Here is a 22,433-nt window from a genome sequence, read left to right as displayed (position 1 = left end):
GCCCTGCCTTGTTTTTCCTCATTCCTTTAACCGTCCAGCCTGTACTATCAGGCGCCTGGGGGGACACGCCTTGTTCCCGGCACAGCACAGGGCCAAAGCTCTGCCTGCCCGGGGCTGCCTTCTCCGGAGAGGGCACAGACGCACAGAGCCAGGGTGCTCCGGACAGCCGTCATCATTCCAAGGTGACGGATGCGGCAAGCGGGGCGGAGTGCGGCTGGGGAGGTGCCGGCACCCCACCTGGGCCGTCAGAAAGGCCTCCCTGGCCAGGTGGCCTCCGAGCAGACGGGCAGAGAACTGGGTCCAGGAAAGAGAAGCTCCCCCCCGCGGGAGAGCGCTTAGCTAACAGGCCACTGAGGGCAGCTGACTGGGGGCGGGGGGTGGGTCACAGGTGGGAGCAGGGGGCCCGGACACTCTGCTCTGGAACCAGGGCGAAGCTTGCAGCTAGGGAGTGAAAGAGAGGCTGTCGGAGGGTTTGGAGCAGAGGACGGCCCCAGTCGAACCGGCCTTTTAGAAGAATCGCTCGCTTCCTGTGTTGCCCACAAACAGAACACAGGCAGGCAGCCCGAGACAACGGTGAGTCGGACGAGGTGCAGCCCTGACGAGAGGGCAGCGGGCGGGCTCTGGACGCGGGTCAGGGGTTTGCTGATGGGCTGGACGTGAGGTACAAGTATAGCCCCGAGTAACCAAGACAGAACAGAACCGTGTCCACTGCTCCGGGCAGACTGCAGGGGGCAATGTGACAGTAAGTTTGGGGTCACGTGCTTGTTACACTCACAGGGGAGGTGAGTGGACGGCGGTGCCTGGAGCCCCGACGGGGATGAACGTGGGAGAGAACGAGTGTGGAGACTGCTGCCAAGGCCCGTGGGCGAGGCCTCCGCACCGAGTGACGGCAGAGGGCAGAGGCGGCCTGGGAGCAGCCTGAGGCGCCCAGCACTTAGAGGCCGGGGTGATGAGGAGGGCACTCCCTGCCAAGGTGCTTGGACAGGAAGCTGGGGTCACTGGGCAGGCAGGTTGGCCCAGGGACCTCACCCAGGAAGGGCCGGGCGTCTGCGAGCAGGTGGGTGCGGAAAAGCCACGCAAGGGGAACTCTTCATCACACAGACGGCGTCACCGTTAAGAGTCTTTCAAACCCCAGCTCCGTGCACACTCCCCAGCGGAAGCCCCCCACGCGCTTCGTGGGACGCGGCATAAGCCAGGCAGGGTGGCTCGGCGCCCAGGCTGGCCCCGTCCACAGAGCCCGCTCCCACCGCTCAGCCCCAGGCTCCCCGTTCGCGGCGGCACAGGAAGAGCTGGTGAGTTTGGACGAGATCAGGGACGGGGCCCCCCAGCCGTGGTCCACCAGGCTCGCTTCAGTAAGCTCCACTTCTCTGCCCCCAGCGGGACCCTCGGGCCCAGCCCCCTGTGACCGTCTGCCCTTGACCCGGCTCCGCTCTTGGGCCCAGGGGCTGCGCACCACTGCCCCTGTGCAGACCCCTCCTAAGCCACGCACGGGCTCCCGCCCTGGGGAGGAGGGCGCCGCTGGGAGGCTCTCAGCCCGCGGTTCCCCACCCGGTCCCCCCACTCCCGGAGGGATCAGCTCGTCCCCTTGGACTACGATTGGAGACCGTCCGTTTGTGGCAGGAGGATCCAGACGTCGCCGGGGAGACACACTCAGCGCCGGGGCCAGCACACGTGCCACTCCTGGCCACCCAGCACAGCCCCACCCCGCCCACCACACCGGAACGGCGACGGCCGGGCTAGCCGTGTGCCCGGCACACGCGGGATAAGACAAACACCACCAAGGAGGATCGGATGCAACTCTGTGGCTTTACCGCAACTCAAGGCAGCGAACCTGAGCCCAAACCCGGGGCTCATCCCGGGGGGGGCTTGTCCGGGGTCTGGACGGACAACTGGAAGGAAGGCTGCCCCTCCCCCGCCGCCTGGCCCAGGGCGGGGGCCCCAGGACCCCAACACTCCTGCCCAGGCCCCTGCGGCCACACCTTCTGCCCGTGGCCTCCTGGACCCTCCGGAGCAGCTGCCTCTCCTCCTGGGCTGACGCTGCCCCTCGCGGAATGAGAGGGAAACACGCTGTCTTGGGAGGTAAGGCCCAGCGTTCCTGACCGTCAGAGGCGATCCGAGTGGGGTGGAAGGGGGCCGGGGTCCCTCCACCGGACCGACTTCCTCCCTGGATGGCGGAGAAGGCTGGCCCAGGTGCCCCCACCCTCCACAAATGGTGACGCGCCCCCCAGCTCAGGAACAGGGCCCACAGGGACACTCAGAGGAGCAGACTGTCCAGGAGCTGTGCCCCACTCACCCCACGGGGGACAGTCCCAGCCAGACCCTCCATCCCGCCCGCGGGAGCAGCGAAGTCGGACAGCACCAGCCACAGAGCCGGGAAGCTCTTCAGAGAGGGGCCCTCCCTTGCCCCCATCTCGCTTCTCCGGTTCTGCAGGGGAGGGTCTGAACTGCAGCCGTGGGCAGGGCCAAGGCCTGGCTCCCGAGGGGAGGGACAGAGGGGGCAGCAGCAGGCCGGCCCGCGGTCAGTAGGGAGGGCCTGCTGCCACCCCGCCGGGAGGCCTGGGGGCCGCTCAGTTCATGTACTGGCGCCGGCCCAGGTAGGGTGTTTCCGTGAACTGTACCACCGGACCCGCCATCTTCTCCTCGAAGACAATGACCTGGGGAGACGGCCAGTCTGTCTCGGAGCTGGAGCAGGGGCCCACTCGTAAGGGACTGGCCAGAACTTCCGTCCTCCCCTGCCCACCAAGGGCCCCCGGAGAAACACCATGATACAGGGAGGGCAGGGATGAGAAGGGGTCCCAGGAAAAGTGCTCCCACCTGGTTGAGGCCTTGGTCCAACCAGGCACCTGGGAGGTAGAGGGTCTCCTGGGGCCCGATGTTCCAGTAGCGCCCAAGGTTTTGGCCGTTGATGAATACAACCCCCTTCTCCCAGCCCTTTAAGCAGAGGAGAGGAGGTGTTAGTTGACTACATAAACCACCGAACATAGAGTCACACGGGAGGCAGAGGCGCACACAGGCCGTGAGCTCTCCTCTCAGCTTCCCAGGGACCAGACTCATTCCGACAGCCGCTCGGTAACGGGCGGGGAGCTCCGGATCCCGTTCCCTCTCGTGCTGAGCCCCGGCAGGGCACCCGGGCTCAGACTGGACCACCGGAGCCCGGACCTGAGAAGCCCACCAGGTGGTTCCTCTGCTCTGACTCCCTCCCGCACCCACGGAGGCCACGACGGAGACCCTCCGGGCACACGTGGTATGGGGGCTCCAGGAGGCCAAGCACCAGGCTGGGGCCCAAGGAGCGGAGCCCAGAGCAGCTGGCAGGCGGGGCTACAAACCTCCAGCTTCACAAAGGTGTCACGGGGGGAGAAGGAGACCAACAGCGGCCCCAGGAAGAAAGCAGGGAGCACGGGCACGTCCGGGAGAGGGTTCCACTTGTCTGCGTGGAACCTATGCGCAGGGCAGAAGACGAGGGGTGGGGGGCACCTTCTCAGGTCCTCCCCGCCCTGTGAACCGGCACAGCAGTGGCAGCCGGGGGAGGGGGAGGGGCGGGGGCGCTCAGGCTCCGGTTCTCAGGCCGTGGGGGAGGGCTGCGGGGCGGCACCAAGGCTGGGGCAGCCTCGGGCCTCCTGGCTCTCCTGCAGCCCGTCCAGCTGCTCCCACGCTGCGCAGGGCAGGACCCACCTCTGAAAGAAGCTCTTCTTCATATCCAGGCTGTAGATTTTGAACTTTTTCAGGGGAGAATCATTCAGATAGATATTTCCGATTAAACCTGGGGGGACGAGGCAGAGACACTGAGCGAGGCCGACGGTGGGGGGGACAGCTGACCCGCCGGCTGGGCACATACACGGAACGTTTCTGCAAAGTTCAACAAAGGACTCCTGCTGAAGGGCCAGCACCCCTAGGGGGCTCTCTGCACGCATAAAACCTTTGCCTGCAGCCCCAAAGCCATGAGAGCACGGGACAGCAGCGCCTGCCAGGCCCCCTACAGCGCGCAGGGAAGGCGGCGCCCGAGGGCAGTGTCAGCCTCTGGCCCTTGGGAGGGGGCGCTCCCTTCTGGGGGCTGAGGATTCCAACACCATGAAAGGAGGCCAAAAGGACACGTGTGATCAAGAGGTCACAGCGGCTCCAGCCCAGCTTCGAGGTCTGTTCAGTGGAGTCCCAGACGAAACAGACCTAGTAACTCGGCCAGAAATCTTCTACACAAGCCAGCGTTAAAGGTTTTTTTTCAAGTATCTAAATTGTGAACACACAGCACCATGGCCGGGACACCCAAGGCTAAGGCACTGCACACACTTGAACAGTGACTTCCCAGCACCTCGGGGTGGGGCCCACTGCGTGTCCTGCGTCCTCTCGGTCACAGAGCTGCTGCGTCGCCAGACTGGCAACCCGGACAGGCTGAGGGTGTTCAGAGGGCTGCAGACCCTCCTGAACTGCAGGTGCAGGTGTAGGGGGTGCACACGGCTCTGGAGAGGAGGTCTGCGACTTGTGAACCCTGAACCCTTCCAGAGGACAGGACTGCACCCCCCACGGCAGGGCCTGCGACCAGGGCCAGGCTGCCATCCTCTCTGCCCCCAGGAGAACAGAGGAAGCGAGGGCGGCCAGCACCGCGAGCTCCTCAGGGAAGAAGCTGAGACCTAGGGAGGAACCCGGGGGGCTTTCAGGGGAGGGGAGGGGAGCGGAGGGGAGGGGAAGCACACTGAGGCCCTTCTGGAGGGGCACATTCCCAGGACCCAGGAAGTCCCCGGGGCTGGGCCACAGCTCTTCCCCGAGATGACAGAAGCAAACGGCCACGAGAGCTAGGAGGGCACCAGGCTTCCTCCAGGGTAGGATTTATTGTCCGAGGTCCTATTTCACAACTTACATAAAACCACCCACATTTTGATAGATGATAAGAAAGAGGCAAGTTCAAGCAGAGGAGGTTCAGGGAGCCCAGTGGGATGTTCCCGGGGGGAGGGCCCCCAAGAGCATGTATGTTGTTCATCTACATCCTGTGCCCTCCTCCCCACCACCAATGAGGTCACCGAGAGGTTTCCAAGGTGGATCGAAACAGAAACTCAGTGTGAAGAACCAAGAAGGCACAGGTCCTATGCCACCTCCCTCCAGGGGCCTCCAGGACCCACCTCCCTCCGGTGGCCTCCAGGACCCACCTCCCTCCGGTGGCCTCCATGACCCCACCTCCGTCCAGCGGCCTCCAGGACCCACCTCCCTCCGGTGGCCTCCAGGACCCACCTCCCTCCGGTGGCCTCTAGGACCCACCTCCCTCCGGTGGCCTCCATGACCCTACCTCCGTCCGGTGGCCTCCAGGACCCACCTCCCCCCGATGGCCTCCAGGACCCACCTCCCTCCGGTGGCCTCTAGGACCCACCTCCCTCCGGTGGCCTCCATGACCCTACCTCCATCCGGTGGCCTCCAGGACCCACCTCCCCCCGATGGCCTCCAGGACCCACCTCCCTCCAGGGGCCTCCAGGACCCCACCTCCCCCCGATGGGCCCCCGTGGCCCCACCTATGACATCAGCCTCCATGACCTGCAGGTGCTGCTGTGGAGAAGGGACAGCCACGCGTGTGCTGTGACCCACCTTTGCGCTGGTCGTCGATATTAGTCCCGTAGTTGACTCGCCCGCAATTCTCCACCAAGATCCTCAGCACCGTGAACCCCTGCTGGGAGCACAGAGGGCGCTGACGAAGCCTGATTCCGACCACCGGGTCACAGCTGCCCCTTGGGGTTTCTCTGTGGAGCCCCAGTTCTCCCTAAACTCTGAGGACGGGATGGGGGTCCCTGCTCATCAGAAAGCCACGCCCACTCCCAGCTCTGTGGCCAAGCAGCCCCCTCGTCCAGGCCTCCCTCCAGGCCTCCCGCCGCACCTGCCCAGGAGGTGCCTGGCACCAGCCTCCCAACCCCCGGGACAAACCTGGACCAAGGGAATGACAATCTTCTTCCTTTTATAGTCCAGGAACCCTATGGAGACCGTGTTCACAAACACCTGCCAAAGGAGCAGACAAGACCCACCCACGTCAGCAGGAGGGAGGCGTGGGGGTCCCTGCCGAGCGCTCAGAGGCCGGGGCGAAACGAAGGCCCCAGGTTCCAGCGGGCAGCACGGCCGGCGGGGATGGGCCATCTCCACACACGGGTGCTGCCCGTGAGAGCCTCAGGGGAGGGGTCTGGTGTGCGGTGGGTCACAGCAGTTCAGAGGGTCGCCCCTACCTGTCCCCGGTCCCGCACACAGGCACTGAGGATGCCAGAAGAGGTGATGGTGGTCTCGTACAGCGTGTACCCAAAAGACTGCCCGTTCCCCCCGTTTATCGGGAGGTTCTCCATGTTGAGCGGCTTCTCCGAGGTGACCGGCTGCACAGACACGAGACGGGAGGCAGAGGCTCAGCACAGAGAGGCGGCCTCGCCTTCTGGGGGCTCGGGGAGCCGGCAGCCCCCACGGGGGTCAGCACGCGAGGGGAAGGGGCGGGGGCGGAACGTTTTTTCTATTTGACTTCTATTACACTATCAAGCTCCACAATCCTGATTTTGGTTTCTCGTCAGAGTCTGCAAGGCTCTCGGGGACAGGGACGGAGGGCATGTGATAAGGACAGAAGGTAGGCTATGAACGGTGGCCTCGGCACTTTGTGACCAGTGTCATCTCTGCACCACGGCAGCCCTGAGCTGGCGCCGGGGGGATGCGCCCGACCTCCTCCCTCCTCTCTGCCTCCTCCCCGCTGTGCTCCCAGCTCCTCCTCTGGTTCCTTTCATCCCTCCGTCCCTCCTGCTTCTCCACATGCGTTTGTCCTCTTTCCTCTGAGCTCTGAGGTTGGGGAGTGGAGCCCAAGGCGGTGGAGACCTGGGATTCGCCTCCTCCGGGCCAGCCCGTCCGCCAGCGGCACGCACCTCCTCCAGGTAGGGCAGGGCGTCCCACAGGGACAGGTACAAAGCTGGCATCACTGGCTCATACGCCGTCTTGGGAAGAAGGTCAGGTGGGGCAGGAAGAGGGGCCCCTGCAACACAAGCAGACGGCAGGGCCGTCCCAAAGGGACCCCAACAGTCGCTGCGCCTCCAGCCTCCGCTGCCCCAGCTCCTGCCCCTCCCGGCCCGCCGAGACCCCGCCAGGAAGGCGAGGCCAGGAGGCAGGTCGGCAGGGGCTTGCTCACATCCTCAGGAACCCTGACACCTAGGAGGAGGTGAAGCCGGCAAGACCCCAACTCGGATGAGAACAGTCGCTCAGACTTGCCTGTCCTCGTTCCTGCACACGCATCACCTGGGGCTGAGGCGGGGGATGAGGGGTTGGGGGGAGAGGAAGCAAGTCTCCTGGGGTCGCAGAGCAACAGCCAGCCGGCGCCCAGCTGGGCCTGCACCTGCGCGTGCAGGTACCTGAGATGGAGCCGAAGAACTCCCGGAGCCCCGTGTACTTGGCCGTGTAATCCCCGGCCTCCGTCAGCACCGCGTCATAGTCTGCAAGACACTAGCCGTGTCACGGGCCTCAGCCCCCAGGACGGAAGTGTGGAGGCAAACGGAGACAGCGGGCGCTGGCGGGGCAGCGGGGTCCTCGCCCCAGCAACGTGGGAGGCAGAACACGTGACGTGAGCCGTCAGTCAAAATACCATACGCACTAGACGCGACCGAATGCCCCCAAACTGCCCAGACCCTACATTCCAGGCAAGGGGCCAGGGTCACCTCATCCCAGGGCCCTGAGGAGGGGAGGGGCTACCCCCACCCGAGGGCCTCCCCTCCCGGCCTGGGCCCCCCTCCTCTCCCCAGCTGGCAACCAAAGGCCCAGGCACGTCAGCTGGCTTGTCTCCTATGGCCCTGGCAGCTTAAAAGTGACCGTCCAGACAAAACCTTGCCTTCACATTAGAGATGCCAGCCGCTGTCCCCGAGGGACGCCCCGCGAGAGCCCAGGCACGGGTGTGGGGCGCCGCGTCGGGGGCACTTGCCGTAGCTGGTGACATCGGACTTGTAGTCCTGGAGGTGCACGGCTCCACTGATGAAGCCAAAGTTGGTGCCACCGTGGAACATGTACAGGTTGATGGATGAGCCGGAGTCGACGATGGCGGACACGGTTTCCAGAACCTCTGTGGGAGGAGAAGGGCGCACGGAGCTGGGGCCTGGGGCGCCGTGAGCCCGGCCCCCCTCAAGGTCCCCCTCACAGCTCCGTCCTTAGGTCTCCCTAACCCAACCGCAGTCCATGGTGGGGGACGGGACCCCAGCCCCAGAGCCCGGCTTCCAGCTGCTTTCAAGTCCCAGGCGAGTCCGCACCTCACACGGGCTGCAGCTCAGGCCCACCCACCTGCCGGCGACGCTCAGCTGGCGAGACCCAATTAGAGACACGGTTCTGACCACCTCCCCGCCCCACCTGGACTGGAAAATGAGCCCGTGACACAGACAGTAACGGCGGAGAAGGAATATGAATGGTTAACACATATCTCTATAGAGTTTAAAACCCCGGCACTGGTCAAAGAAATGAGACCTAAACAAGGACCTATCAGACAGCAAACGCTGACATTATTTAACACTTGGTGTTGATGAATCTGTGGGGAATGGGCATCTCGTTTAACAGTGGAGGGAGGATTGTCCCCTTCCTGGAGGGCAGTTCAGTTAACACAGATCAAACCCACATGAAGGAAGAAGGGCTACTGCCGGGAACTTATCGCAGGGAGACACGCCAGGTGAGCCAAACTGACGCGCAGGGTCGCCCGCTGCACGGGGTCCGTAAGCACAGACCCTGGAAGCACCCAGGTCCTCATCAATAAGAGATCGTGGGTACGCCACCGGCCCAAGGGGGTTCTCTGCATTCTCCAGAACAGGGGTGGAATCCACACCGCACAGTGTAGGCAGCTGGGCCACTGGAACAGGCAGGTGGATGAGCAGACGCACCCTCACCTGCCCTCACCTGCCCACACCTGCCCTCACCTGCCCTCACCTGCCCTCACCTGCCCACGCCTGCCCACGCCTGCCCTCACCTGCCCACACCTGCCCTCACCTGCCCACACCTGCCCACACCTGCCCTCACCTGCCCACACCTGCCCTCACCTGCCCACACCTGCCCACACCTGCCCTCACCTGCCCTCACCGGCCCTCACCTGCCCTCACCTGCCCTCACCTGCCCTCACCTCTACCTGCACGTGCACCCGGGGCGGCAGACAGAGAGACAGAGGGTGCCTGTACTACACACATCGAAATGTCTGCTCTGGGCTCCGGGGTTTTTATTTCTCCTTTATACACGTCCTGTATTGGCTAGACGTTTGCGATTGGCATGCATTACTCCAGAGCAATTACAGAGACACCCCAAAGCCGTGTCTGACCGCTCGTGTCACCTGTCAAGACAAACAGCTCTGGACACTCAGGGCTGACTGTACACGCAGAGACTCCCGGAGCCCCACACCCTCAGCTAATTCACATCGATTAGCAGCTTATCTGGAACTTATTCCTGCTTCTGAGGCCAGCACACAAGCTGGACGGGGGTCCCACAAGCACCCACCTGAGGAATCCAGGATGCTGTGGGGGCCGCCCCACGAGTCAAACCAGCCCGTCCAGCACTCCATCACCATCCTGGGCTGGACGCCCTGCGCACCACAAAGTGAGAAGTTAGCCGGCACCTCCGTCCTCCCCACCCTTCCCTGGCTGCACACCTGGCCTTCGGGGCCGCTGCCAGCAGAGCACAGGGGAGCCCCCAGGGGACCCGCACCGGCTGGTCCTCCACGTGCGGCCGCCACGTGGCAGGGGGTGGATGGAGCTACCAAAGTGGGCACAGCAGGCCCGGGGCCTTAATGGGGTTTCGGTGCTGCATGCGGCGCTGGCGGGGAACCCGGGGACCTGCCCGAGGTGAGCCTTCGCAAGAACACAGCACCTGACCTGCAGTCCTGACAGCGGCTTGCTGATCTAGCCCCGTGTGTCCTCTTCAGGGCAGGAGGACTTTCTATCGGGGAAACCCGTCTCTGAGAGCCACACCATGGACACAGACCCTCAGATGCTGCGTCCCTCTGGCCGGAGGAGTCAGGGGGCTGTGGAGCGGCCCCTCTCCCAGGTCTAGCTTGGTTTCAACAGAAGTACGCAAAACTGGACCAAAACATGAGGGCGCTCCAGCTTCCACAGTGCAGGCTCTGCAGCCCGGCGCCCCCCCCGCCCCCGCCGCCTCGGCCAGGACGCTGGAAGGTCTAACACTGCTTCGGCGCCCTGAGGCTGCACAGGACTGCCCCCAGGACGCAGCGGCCAGGCCCGGGCCCAGCTCCGCTCTGCCCACGTGCACAGAAGCAGCGGGGGAGGTGCTGGCCCGACGGCGGCCCCGCAGCTTCCGCGCCACAGAACCCTCCTCCCGCGCCGAGCAGCCCGCGACTGTCGGCCTGGCGTCCGGGCCCAGTGCACACAGACCATCGCTGCCCCGCCCAGGGGGCGGCAGGCTCAGGGCCTGTTGAGTAGAAGGGCCCGACCACGCCATGGGAAAGGCCACATAAGTCACGACAATTCTCTAGCAAGGCCCGGGGCTTGGTTTTCTTAGGGCTGCCTACCTCCCGAGGGGACACTCATACCACATCTGGGTCACTAAGTCACACAGGTCAGCAGCCTCCAGTGCCAGGAGGGGCCCACCTGAGGGCTGGGCTGAGCCGTCCACCAAATGGCCCAGGTCACCGTGGCTCAGGGCTGGCTCGGCACCAACTGTGCTACATGCCCTGACCTGCCACTGCCGGGGGACACCGTCCTGGAGTCTGTGTCCTCGACTGTAAAACGGCTACACGGCGGCCCGTCACGTGGCTACTGGGACAGTCACATGAGATGAGGCACCTGGAGCCCTCAGCACACGCTGCCTGGCCCTGGGAAGCGCCCAGAGACACCCGCGTCCAGGCTCCCGTCACTGGACACGGGCCGGGCCGGCAAGGCGCAGCCGGACACCCTGAGTGAAGGGGGGCAGGGCCACCAGTGACCATCTGCAGGGGCCTCTGATCTGAAGAGGGACAAGTCCACGGCCCCTTCTTGGAGGAAAACACATGGCTGAGCAGCGGGCGAGAGGCCGGTGGCCACAGGCGCCATGGACAGGCCGGCTGGCCTGGGGCCACCTCTCCACGGACAACTCTGCAGGCGCCCGTGGGGAGCATGGCTCTTCTGGGGGCTCTCCAAGCATCACCCCTTTGACCCGCATACGGCCCTACGAGTAGGTGCCAGCACGATCCCCACTTCACAGAAGAGGGAAGAGAAGCTGGGGGTCACAGCACCGTCCTTGTCCTGGACGACCCTACTCAGATCCTGTGCAACTACGTACCTAACGCGTCTCTTCCAAGTGGGTCACAAACTCCCCGAGGGCAGAGAGCCTGTGGTTGCGGACCCACGCCCAGCAAGCGCGGTACGGGGTGCGGGAAGGAGGGAGGGGGCTGGGCCTGTACCCACCTGCACGCTGCCGCCCCCAATCTGCTGAGCAGCCCGCCGGGCCCCCCCATCCTGCTTCCTCCTGGGCACCCCCTGCCCGTCCCTCTAAACAGCAGCACATGGTGGCCCTCAGCCCTGGGGCGTCACACTGCCCTGCGGGCCTCCTGTGGCCGAGCCTCTGGACACCACCTCTGCTCTAGAAAAGGAGTAGCCGGAACGGGAGGCGCCCCAGCACCCCTGCCGGCGTCTATCCTCGGGGTGGGGGGAGCGAACCCTCCAACAGCCCCGCCGGGTGCAGGCCTCAGGGCGGCACCCAGGCCCCGTACATAGCACAGGGCGAAGGCGGCCTCCATGCTGCCAATGGGCCGCCTCAGCTGGACCTCCTCTCCCCTTAGGGGAGAGGAGAAATCGACAAAACGGGACTTCACTGCAACTTCCCATCAGCCCCACGGATGCTGAGGGACATCCGGACGCTCCGCTCCCCTCTGGCCTGGGCGGGCCAGGCCCCCGCCTGGCAGATGACAGCACTCTTTCTGGGCCCAGAGCAGCCTGACCAGTGACAGTCAGACACAGGGCAGGGACGTGTCTCTCCCCTCGATCCCCAGGGCCCAGACTGAGCCCGTCTGGGGCCAAATTGAGTCCACAGAACTCTAGTCAAGAGGCCTCTGTGAGCACACCCGCCTAGAGCTTCAGAAAGGGCCCCTTCTCAGGAGGCTGGAAACCACCTCCCAGCACCAGCTGACACAGCGACCCCTCAGAGCAACCGTCACACTGCTTCCCTCGCCAGGGGCAGGCCACACGGGTGCGGTGTGGGCCGTGCAGGGGCAAGGGGGGCCGAGAGCTGCAAGGCTGGGCCCAGAGACCCTCCGGCCCAGCTAAGCTCCTGACACCACGGCTCAGCTCAGCTCACCTCCTGACTTACCTGGACACTCAGCAGAAAGGTGGTTAAAAACTGCAGCTCGTTTTGTGACTGTAAGTTGATGGTGGCCAGCGCTGCAGGTGGAAAGGAGAAGAGAAAACGGCTATCACCCAAAAGCCAGGAGGACTCAGAATTCCCCTGACCATTCTCAACTCACCTGCAAATAAACTAATCTTGACACCACCTTCCACCTCCAACCAGAGTTTAGTTCCTCTGACACCAGGAGGCTTAGCCGGTTCATCTTGGAAATTCCACCACTCAGCACAGACCTCACAGAGATCCACTTGCTAAGCATCTGTGCTCGATTTATGGAATTTTTACAACCAGAGTGCATTTCTGTTCATTACTCCTTGCAGGAGCTCAGAGTCTGATCTTTACTTTTGCACCTCCAGCCTCCGGCACTGGGTGACGATCTAAGTGAAGATTCCCCTTTTACATCTCAGATGAGAGCTAGTTTTCTGTCCCACCCCAGCAATATTTTCCATGGCTTTCCACCAGGGAAAGGTACGCCCGAGAAAGATGTGCTATGTTTTGCCCACGGCCATGGACGTGGCCAACCCCGGAGCAGAAGCTGGCTCTGAGGCTCCTTGTCCACCTCCTGCCCCCGGACGGAGGGTCTCGCATGGCCAGGCCTGAGCTCTGCTGCGCCCGGGAAGGCGGGATGGTCACCGGACCAGCCTGGCCGCCCAGCCACCCTGACGCCCTCCTGTCGGACCCGAGCCCCGATCACCAGTGATTAGAGACAAACGACAGCTGGGGCTCCGGGAGGCCAAACAACTTGCCTCAAGGTCACAGCGCTGGGAAGCAGGCCCACCCGATGTGGGTAAGACCCCACATCCGGACCCTCCTCACCTAAAGTGGAGACCCCTGAAGACAGCGAGCGGGTCTGAACCAAGCCGGCAGAAACCTCGGAGCCCAGTGTACCTGCTCCCATCACCCCCCCGACAGCCTGGTGAATACAGGTGAAGGATGAGGAGGTGGGGCCACAGGGAGAAAGAACGGGGCGGGAGACACAGCAGAGGCCACGGTTCAGGGAAAGCTCGGGAGCTTGAAAAGGGTCTGGGGGTCTGTAACCAGCCTGCGAGAGCAGAGGTGACCACCCACCCCAGCCCAAGGCCTCCCGCGGACCCTGCCTCACGCCGCCCTCCAGCCTCCCCACCGCCCCGTGGCCAGCCCCCCAGGAAAGCCAAGCACGGCGGCCCCGGGCACCAGGGCCTGCGGGAAGAGGACAGCTCAGGAGGGGTTCCTGCCCCTTCCTGCCCCCAGATACCCGCCATGACGGCCCAAAGGGCTCCCCTCCGGAGTCAATCCCGCCAAAGACAGCCCTCCAAACCCCACTCCTGGTTCCCCACAGCGGGGGGCACTGGTCACAGCTGTTAGCAAGTACGCTGTGAGAAAAGAAATGTATCCAAGAAGAACGAGATGCAGGAAACGGAAGGATTGGGAGAAGAAAGTCGAGGTGGTCACCCAGAACGTAGAAGGAAACGGCGAAGACAGAAAAAAGCTCAAGAGCTACGCAGCTCAGAGGGGCAACACGCACGTCGGACCCACAAACAACCAAACCAGAGAAGAGACAGGACAGCACAGCAGGGAGAGGCCACCACAAGGATCACACTGTCCAAGTCAGATCCGCGAAGGGGCAGGTCCCACAGAGACACCCTGAAGCTGAATCCCACAACAGGATGCGCTCGTCCTCTGGCAGCGACAGCGGATCAAAGAAAACGACAGGACGACGGCTTCGACGTCCCAGGACGTGGGACTCCAGGGGACCCGGGCTGCCATCAGGCTGGGGACAGTGGGGCGCCGGTGCCATCGGACTGGATCAGAATCCGACACACAGAGGCGCCTGAAAACACCATGATGGGGGTTTGGAAGCTGTTGGTAAAGTGTTTGTTGAAGAGAGAGACAGGGAGAAGGAGGGACAGAAAAGAACTTACAAGGAAAGGAAAACCAATGAGATAATTACACTGGAAGCGAGTCGACCACAAACACCGTCCAGACACCGGACGCACCGCCCGGCCGCGTTCACGTGTCAAAACGCAGGCCCCGAGCATCGCGTCCATGAGGGCCGGGGAGGGCGGGGGGCGTGAGGGCGGGGCCGCCCCAGGAAAGCCGTGGGGCGAGGGTGGCAGGAGAGACCTGAGCCCTCAACCGGAACAAGAGTTTTACGTCCCTAAGTACAGAGCTCTCTCTGCATGGGATTTACAGTCATGGAGGAAGAGCCAGGACGGAACGCTAAACAGCTCAAAATGGTCACTCCTGGGCAGGGGAGGCGGAGGCTCCGCGGTGTTTCTTCAGAAGCATCTCTAAGGTTTTACTTTCACACCTTGTGAAAGCCTTCCTGTAATCATATTTTTAACTAATTGAACAAAGTCAATCCAGGCGGCAGGCGTGGGGCAGGGGCCGGGTCGGGGCGAGAGGCAGGGCCTGCAGGGGACGGGGCGTGGGGACCAGCAGCCCAGGAGGCCCCCTCTGCGGACGCCGGCGGCTAAAACGTGCTCCCGCCTCCAGAGGGTCCTGCCCGCAGGACTCGAAGCCCCACAGCCCCTCCCAGGCCCTGACCTGACCCGACAGGCGGACCAGGCGGACCACGGGGAGCCTTGGAAGCCGCCACGGGGACACAGCACCACCGCGTGGACACGACAGGAAACTTGTCGGGAGGAGAACAGGACCGAGCTGCCCGAGGTCAAGGTCGGAGAAACCGTGCCCCGGAAGGCCAGTGAGAAGAAAAGAGACCAAAGGCCCCATCGGACAGGTCAGAGGTGACGAGCACGACAACTTAAATGTGTCAGGTGGAGGTCACTGCGACCTTGAAAAGGGTGGTGTCGGCGGAGAGATGATCACAGGACCTAAGACAGCAGGAAAGGGGCCGGGGAGCCAGTGAGCGTGGACGCAGGGAGCGTGGTTAAAAGCCGGGGCAGAGAGAGATGGCTCTGCGGGGAACGGGTCGGGGGGCTTCTCAGGAGGAAACAGCTACACAGGCGTGTACGGGCGGGAAGGACCCAGGGCAGGGAAATCGGGTGACGTGGGCAGGGCAGGAGAAAGGGTTTTGCTCCAGGTGGGAGCGTCTGGCCCGGAAGCGGTGCCAGGTGGGGCGTCCACAGTAACAGGGAGAGAGGTGGAGCGAGGGCAGGGGGACGCGGGACGAGGGCCACGTGCTCACCCCCGGACACCGCCGCCCAGATGACCGGCTGGCGCTGTGGTCCGCACAGCCCCAGGCAGGACTTGAGTAAGTTGTCCCCACGGGACACCCGGCACTTGGTCTGCCCGGCCCTCTTTGTAGGACCGTGTCCGCTGCCCCGTGTCCTGCAGGGCCCTGAGCGTCCCTGGTGCTCAGCGACTCGGCCATGCAAGCCCACCTCTCGCGGCCCCTCCAGGCCCAAGGCCCTGAGCTTTGCGGCCCAGCCCCGCGCACACAGGAGAACAGGCGTCAGAGACTCCTTTGTGGCTAAGGCCATCCGGGGAGCACAGGCAGGCCAGGCCACCGTCCCGTCCCCCGTCCCCATCCCTGCGCACAGCCTCCAGGTGGGTACCTCCATCCACAATCCCCTTGCTCAGGCCGTCCTTGTTGTCTGAGGTCAAGAGCAGCTCCATGATTCCCCGGTCCTCCAAGGCCTGTGGGGGAGTGACATGAGTCAACCTGTTGTTCCTCAACCCCCTGCCACGTCACACACTGAATTCCCACCGCGCGGCAGGCTGTCAGGCCCGAGGGGCGCCGGGCCGCTGGCTGCTGGTCCCGGATGGACGGCCTGTCAGGGCCACTCAGCAGAAGACTGCAGGGCTCCGGACGGATGGGCCGGGACCCCCAGGGCAGCCCACCCCTCCCTGCGTCGGGCCTCGCTGCAGCCATGCGCCAGGGAGACGGGAGGGGCGCCTTGGAGGGTGCACATCACAGGATGAAACCGCAGCGGGAATGCGCGTGGTGCTGGGGCCGACCGGCGGCCGCGGCTCAGGAGCAACCTCCATCATGTGGGCGCCCCTGCGAGCGCCTTGCACAGACCGTCCTGGTCAGCCTCACACCTGACATTTCACTGCAGGGCGAGGAGCCTCAGAGACAAGGGCTGCAGCGTCCAGAGCTGGCGGGCAGGTGCGCATCTGAGCCGGTCCATCCCCGTCGGGCTCCGCACGGGGCCTGGGGCCTGCGGACCAGAAACCCCAGCAAGGGCACCTTCCCGACACTTCTTCAGGTATTATGACAAGACTGCTTATTTCAACCAAACTCCTTTGGGAAGAGGTGAGGCAGTGAGCAGTGACTAAGGCTCCCGTCCGCCCGGAGGCCGTGAGGACGCAGCAGAGAGGCCTTCGTTCTCAGGACTTCCGTCGGGGGAGGCAAGTGCAGGATCGAAGCAGCCAGCCCGTCACCGATGCTCAGCAGACCCTGCTCAGGCCCCCCATGCACGGCATTGGGGGGTGGGGGGAACACGACTGGACAATGTCCATCTCCTAGGGGCACAGACTAACCGCCTGCACCGCGAAGGACAGTCGCTGCCCCCGAGCACCCGCCACCCGCCAGGCAGAGCTGGGCTGTGTCGACCACCTCACTGCTTCCCCACAGGGCCGAGACAAGGACGCTCCCGCCCCTGCTGTGCATGTGGTGACCCTAAGGCTCAGAGGGCAAAGTGACCTGCCCGTGGCCATCCTACGCAGTCCCACATCTGCAGGGCCGCGAAGAAGCTGCGCACGACTCAGGAGCACATCCTCCCAGGGGCTTCAGTGAGGATGGTGATCACTCCTGAGCCGCGGCCGCCGCTCCCAGGGGAAAGACACCAGTCGGCCCCAGCATCACGCGCATTCCTGCTGCAGTTTCATCCTGTGATCCGCACCCTCCAAGGCGCCCCTCCCGTCTCCCCGGGCGCGTGGCTGCAGCGAGGACCAACGCAGGGAGGGGTGGGCTGCCCTGGGGGTCCCGGCCCATCCGTCCGGAGCCCTGCAGTCTTCTGCTGAGCGGCTCTGACAGGCCGTCCATCTGGGACCACACAGGCGTCCCTTTGTCCACCTGTCTCACATGCACCCCTTCCCAGACACCAGGGTCACGACTAGGCAGGGGAGGTCTCTGCGGGGCTGCCCCCGTCCCCAGTGGGGCAGCTTCCTTCTCTGCAGCCCAGAGATTCAGTGAGCACCTGCTGGGGAAGCCCAGCCCAGGAGAGTCTCGGGGGCTGTGCTGGGGCAGTAGATGCCCTCCTGGCCTGAGCCCTGGCCGGGATCCTTCCAGCCAACCCCAAGGAGGAGGCCAGGGTGTGACTGGGACTGACCGTCAGGACTGATCTCTCCCCATCCAGCTTCAGGAACACCACCCTCCCCAGAGACAGCCTTGCCCCTACACAGGGGGCTTCTGCGGGGGGTCAGGGGGCAGGGGAGAGTGGGTAAGAACCTACAAGCCATCTGCAGGGACTAAAGGAATTCCAGATGGACACAACTCTGCCTGTGACAGCAGAAGGGATGCCACCCAGGACATCAGGGGCCGGAGCAGCTCTAATTAAATTAGTGGAGTCACTGAGGCCACTTAAAGCTTCCTCGCCTCACACGGGGGCCGACCCTTCCAAGTACAAAACACCAGTGTTCCTGTAACATCACGGTCCTGTTTACTGACTGCTCACTGGATGCTGGAACAGCACTGCGTCTGCAACCTCCCTACACGCACACTGTGGAGAGGCAAATCCTCTTGTTAGCCCAACTGCACAGAAGAGGAAGTGGGGGTTTAGAAAAATGAATGCATTTATTCCAGGTCTCATCCACCAAGTGACAGGAACCACCTCTGAGCAGAAGCCTGTCCTTCTAAGTGTCGTCCTGGGCCTGCCCTTCCCTGCTCTGCCACACACTCAGTCAGGGGCTCCCAGCCACCCACACGCTGGAATCAGATGTCTGAGCTCCACCCCCAAGACCCTTAGTTAATGGGATGGCATATGGCCTGGGCACAGTGAGCTTAAACGATTCCCCAGATGAAGCCAATGTGCAGCCGACAGTGGGGCAGCTGCTTTGGGTGCTGGAGTGAGAGCAGCAACCCACCCTTCCAGGAAGGCCTCCAACCATCGCCCTCAATCAAGGTAGTTCCATTACTCTCAGCCCCATGTGTACTGCAATCCCCATTAAACTCAGCCAATAGAGGGCAAATAAGTGAGGACCCTGTTGGAATAAAGGTCCGGAGAAAGGATTCACCAGTTAATAAATGGTGCTGGGTGACATCAGACCCTCACATCGCACCAGAGCCCAGAACACCCCAAGAAGAGGTGACCCAAGTTGACTCTTACCTTCTTGACGTAAGGCATGTAGGCAGGGTCTTTGTTGTAGGAACCATACTCATTCTCCACCTGCACAGCAATGATGGGTCCTCCATGCTTGTACTGGGAAAAGAGAACAATCAGAAGCTGAGTGTGTAGTGGGAACCGTACTAGCTAATGTCACCACACTTATTGCCAATTATAGCAAAACAACCCATTAGAAAGTGCAAGTCTCAAAAGGTTTGGTATATAATTGAGTGGTGTCAGTAAGACAGGGAGTAGGAAGCGCCAGGCCCTCGTTCCCCTATGGAAACATCAAACAAACAACTGCACACTGACTGAAATAAATTTAAAGGAGCTCTGGAAACCAGTCAAATGTTTAAGCAAATGAGTGAATACCCAATCAAGAAAAAGACATGTTCAAAACGGTAGGAGATTCCATGGATTCAATCACCTTTGTCCCACCCCCTCCCTGGCATAGCATGGTGCAGTCAAAAGGACGCATCCCAATTTCCAGTTCCCTCCCTGAGGACAGAAGGAGCAAGATGGAACTTGTTTGCAATGTTCTGGGCTGTCTGCAGGCTCCCCAGGGGACTAGTTTCTGTCTCATCTGACTTGGAGATCAGACAGAAAATGTTGGCATAGTTTGGACCTCAGGCTGGAAGCTGCAGAAGGCAGTGATGGGTCACAGCATGTAAACATTTCAGGGGGACTACAAACCCATGGATGCCTGGGGGCAAAGGATTACAGGCAGAGGAATACGATAGAACATCTAAAGACACAAGAAGAAGCCAGGGAGACACTCTTTGAGAAATCAAGATGTAAAAGCAGCTGGGAGAAATTAAAAAAAAAGAAAGAAAGAAAGAAAGAAAGAAGGAAAGAAAGAAAGAAAGAAAGAAAGAAAGAAAGAAAGAAAGAAAGAAAGAAAGAAAGAAAGAAAGAAAGAAAAGTACACACACAGGCCAGACAGGACACATGCCAAGAAAATATCTGAGAAGATCTTAAGCCTGCATCCCAGGCTGATCTCAAGGCCCAGGAGCCCACTAAATAGTAAAGGTGTCCCCAGAAGACAGCAAACACTGGGAGAGAGCACTGTTTTTATAAATGCCCAGTTTTCGCCCAAAAAACACAAGGCATACAAAGAAACAGGAAAACGTAGCTCACTCAAAGGAACAAAATAAATCTCTAGAAACAGTCTCTAAAGAAACACATGCGCTTAACTTACTAGACAAAGACTTTAAAACAACTGTCATAAATATGCTCAAAGAGCTAAAGAAAAACATGGACAGAAATCAGGAAAAGGACTTACGGACAAAGTGAGAATATCAATAAAGAGAGAGAAATGATTTTTTAAAAGAACTATACAGAAATTCTGGAGCTGAAAAGTACATTATCTAAATAGAAAAATTCACCATAGGAGTTCAACAGCAGATTCGAACAGGCAGAAGAAAGAGTGTGCAAACTTGACGACAGGTTATTTTGAATTACTGAGTCTGACGGGCAAAAAGAAAAAAGAATGAAGAAAAGTGAACAGAGCCTGAAAGACTTATGCAAATCAGTAAATATACTCATTATGGGAACCCCAAAAGGAGAAGAAAGGGGCAGAGAGATTATTTGAAGACATAATGGAGGAGACATGGATATACAAATCCAAGAAGCTTCAGTGAACTCCAAGTAGCATTAAACCAGAGACCCACATCAGTACACATTATCAAAGTGTCAGAAGACAAAGAGAGATTCTTAAAAGGAGCAAGAGAAAAGCAACAAGACATGAACAAAGGATCCCCAACCTTGCAGGACATTTGGTCCTGTCCAAAACGTCCATAAGACATTCAGTCCATAAGATATTTGGTTCATGCCAAAAGGTCCTTGAAATCTGGTTCTATCCAAAATGTCCATGAGCATATTTGGTCCATGCCAAATGGTTTTGGACAGAACCAAACATCACAGCCCTGTTAGTGTGGACCAAATGTATTATGAACATTTTGGACAGGACCAAATGTCTGCTAACCATCCCTAATAAGACTATCAGTAGATATCTCATCAGAAATCTTGTAGGACAGAGGAAGTGGGATACTATATTCAAAGAGCTGAAGGAAGAAAACTATCACCTGAGAGTTCTATATCCAGCAAAACTGTCCTTCAAAAGTAAAAGAGAAACTAAGACATTCTCAGACAAATAAAAGCTGAGGGAATTCATTACCACTAGACTTGCCTTACAAGAAATGCTACACAGAGTTCCTCAAGTTGAAATGAAAGGATGCTAGATGAGAACTCAAAGCCAAATGAAAATATAAAGTTCTCTGGTAAAAGTAAATATGTGAAAAAATGTAAAATCCACTATTATTATAATTTTAGCTTATAACTCCACTTTTTATTTTTTACAGGATTTAAAACAAGTGCATAAAAATAATTATGAATCTATATTAATTGGTACATGATATATAAAAATATAATTTGTAACAGCAATAATATAAAGAGGGCAGAGCTGTAAAAAAGTAGAGTTTCTGTATGTGATTGAAGGTAAGTTGGTATAAATATAAAATAGAATGTCTTAACTTCAGGACAGTGTATATAATCCCCATGGTAACCACAACCAAAATATCTGTAGACTATACACAAAAGGGAAAAAAAAGGGAATCAAAACTTGTCATTAAAAAATCAACTAAATACAAAGGAAGGAAGTAATGGAGGAGATGAGGGAGAAAAAAAGCTATAAGGCACACAGAAAACAAACAAGAAAAGTAAGTGCTTCCCTATCAGTAATTACTTTAAATGTAAATGGATTAAACTCCCCAACCAAAAACAGATTTTCAGAATGGATTAAAAAAAACCTGTTAGTTCTAATAAACAAATTCAGCAAACCTGCAGGATACAAAATCAATGCACACAAAAAAATCAGTTGTTTCTATACACTACCAATGAATGCTACTTATGATAGCATCAGACAGATTTAAATATTTAGGAATAAATGTAATCAAGGAGGCAAAATACTTATACACTGAACACTACAACATGTTGCCAAAAGAAATTAAAGAAGATGCCAATAAATGGAAAGACATCCTGGGTCCATAGACTGAAAGACTTAATATTGTTAAGATGTCAATACTAACCAAAGTGATCTATAAATTCAATGTAATCCCTGTCGAAACTCCAATGTTTTTGAAGAAACAGAAAAAGCTATCCTAAAATCCACATGGAATCTCAAGAGACTCTGAATACCCAAAGCAATGTTGGAGAAAAAAAGAACAAAGTTAGAGGTCTCACACTCGCTGATTTCAAAACTTACTACACAGCTATGGTAATCAAAACAGTGTGGTACTGGCCTCAAGACAAACATACAGGACTTCCCTGGTGGCGCAGTTCTTAAGAATCCGCCTGCCAATGCAGGGGACACAGGTTCGAGCCCTGGTCCAGGAAGATCCCACATGCCGCGGAGCAACTAAGCCCGTGCGCCACAACTACTGAGCCTGCACTCTAGAGCCCGTGAGCCACAACTACTGAACCCAAGTGCCACAACTACTGAAGCCCGCGCACCTAGAGCCCGTGCTCCGCAACAAGAGAAGCCACCGCAATGAGAAGCCCACGCACCGCAACTAAGAGTAGCCCCCGCTCACCGCAACTAGAGAAAGCCCACGCGCAGCAACAAAGACCCAACGCAGCCAAAAATATAAATAAATAAATAAATAAATAAATAAATTTATTTAAAAAAAAGACAAACATACAGACCAATGGAATAGAATAGAGGGCCCAGAAATAAACTCTCACACGTATGGCCAAGAGATTTTCTACAAGGATGACAAGACCATTCAATGGGGAAAGGACAGTCATCTTTTCAACAAATGGTGGTGAGAAAACTGGATATCCACGTGCAAAAAACGAACCTGGGCCCTTACTTTACACCATCTACAAAACTTAACTCAAAGGACATCATAAACCTAAATGTAACAGCTAACACCTTGA

The 22,433-nt window shown here is 59.4% G+C and overlaps 1 protein-coding gene across 11 annotated transcripts in view; it reads right to left on the bottom strand.

Annotated features, from left to right (window-relative positions):
- Positions 1–1,787: 1,787 nt before the first annotated feature.
- The window catches only part of GLB1L2 (galactosidase beta 1 like 2), a 39,641-nt gene continuing 18,995 nt past the window's right edge, over positions 1,788–22,433 (bottom strand). For 8 of the 11 annotated variants that reach the window (XM_082342321.1, XM_082342323.1, XM_082342318.1 and 5 more), the window contains 14 exons: positions 18,501–18,593; positions 15,786–15,867; positions 12,256–12,326; positions 9,454–9,538; positions 7,910–8,047; positions 7,347–7,427; positions 6,867–6,973; positions 6,195–6,335; positions 5,902–5,973; positions 5,569–5,647; positions 3,673–3,760; positions 3,327–3,438; positions 2,815–2,931; positions 1,788–2,682 (listed from right to left, as the gene is read on the bottom strand). In XM_082342321.1, coding sequence (XP_082198447.1) covers positions 2,383–2,682; positions 2,815–2,931; positions 3,327–3,438; positions 3,673–3,760; positions 5,569–5,647; positions 5,902–5,973; positions 6,195–6,335; positions 6,867–6,973; positions 7,347–7,427; positions 7,910–8,047; positions 9,454–9,538; positions 12,256–12,326; positions 15,786–15,867; positions 18,501–18,593 — 1,566 coding nt within the window. In that variant the 3' untranslated portion in view covers positions 1,788–2,382. Of the gene's footprint in view, positions 2,683–2,814; positions 2,932–3,326; positions 3,439–3,672; positions 3,761–5,568; positions 5,648–5,901; positions 5,974–6,194; positions 6,336–6,866; positions 6,974–7,346; positions 7,428–7,909; positions 8,048–9,453; positions 9,539–12,255; positions 12,327–15,785; positions 15,868–16,272; positions 17,832–18,500; positions 18,594–22,433 lie in introns of those variants that run through there. The other 3 variants (XM_082342324.1, XM_082342325.1, XM_082342320.1) reach the window with 2 other exon arrangements.

Source organism: Balaenoptera borealis (assembly GCF_965194805.1).
Source record: "Balaenoptera borealis genome assembly, chromosome: 11".
NCBI classification, from domain to species: Eukaryota; Metazoa; Chordata; class Mammalia; order Artiodactyla; family Balaenopteridae; genus Balaenoptera; species Balaenoptera borealis.
The sequence above is the reverse complement of the archived record's forward strand: the minus strand, read 5'-3'. Positions and strand labels throughout refer to the sequence as shown.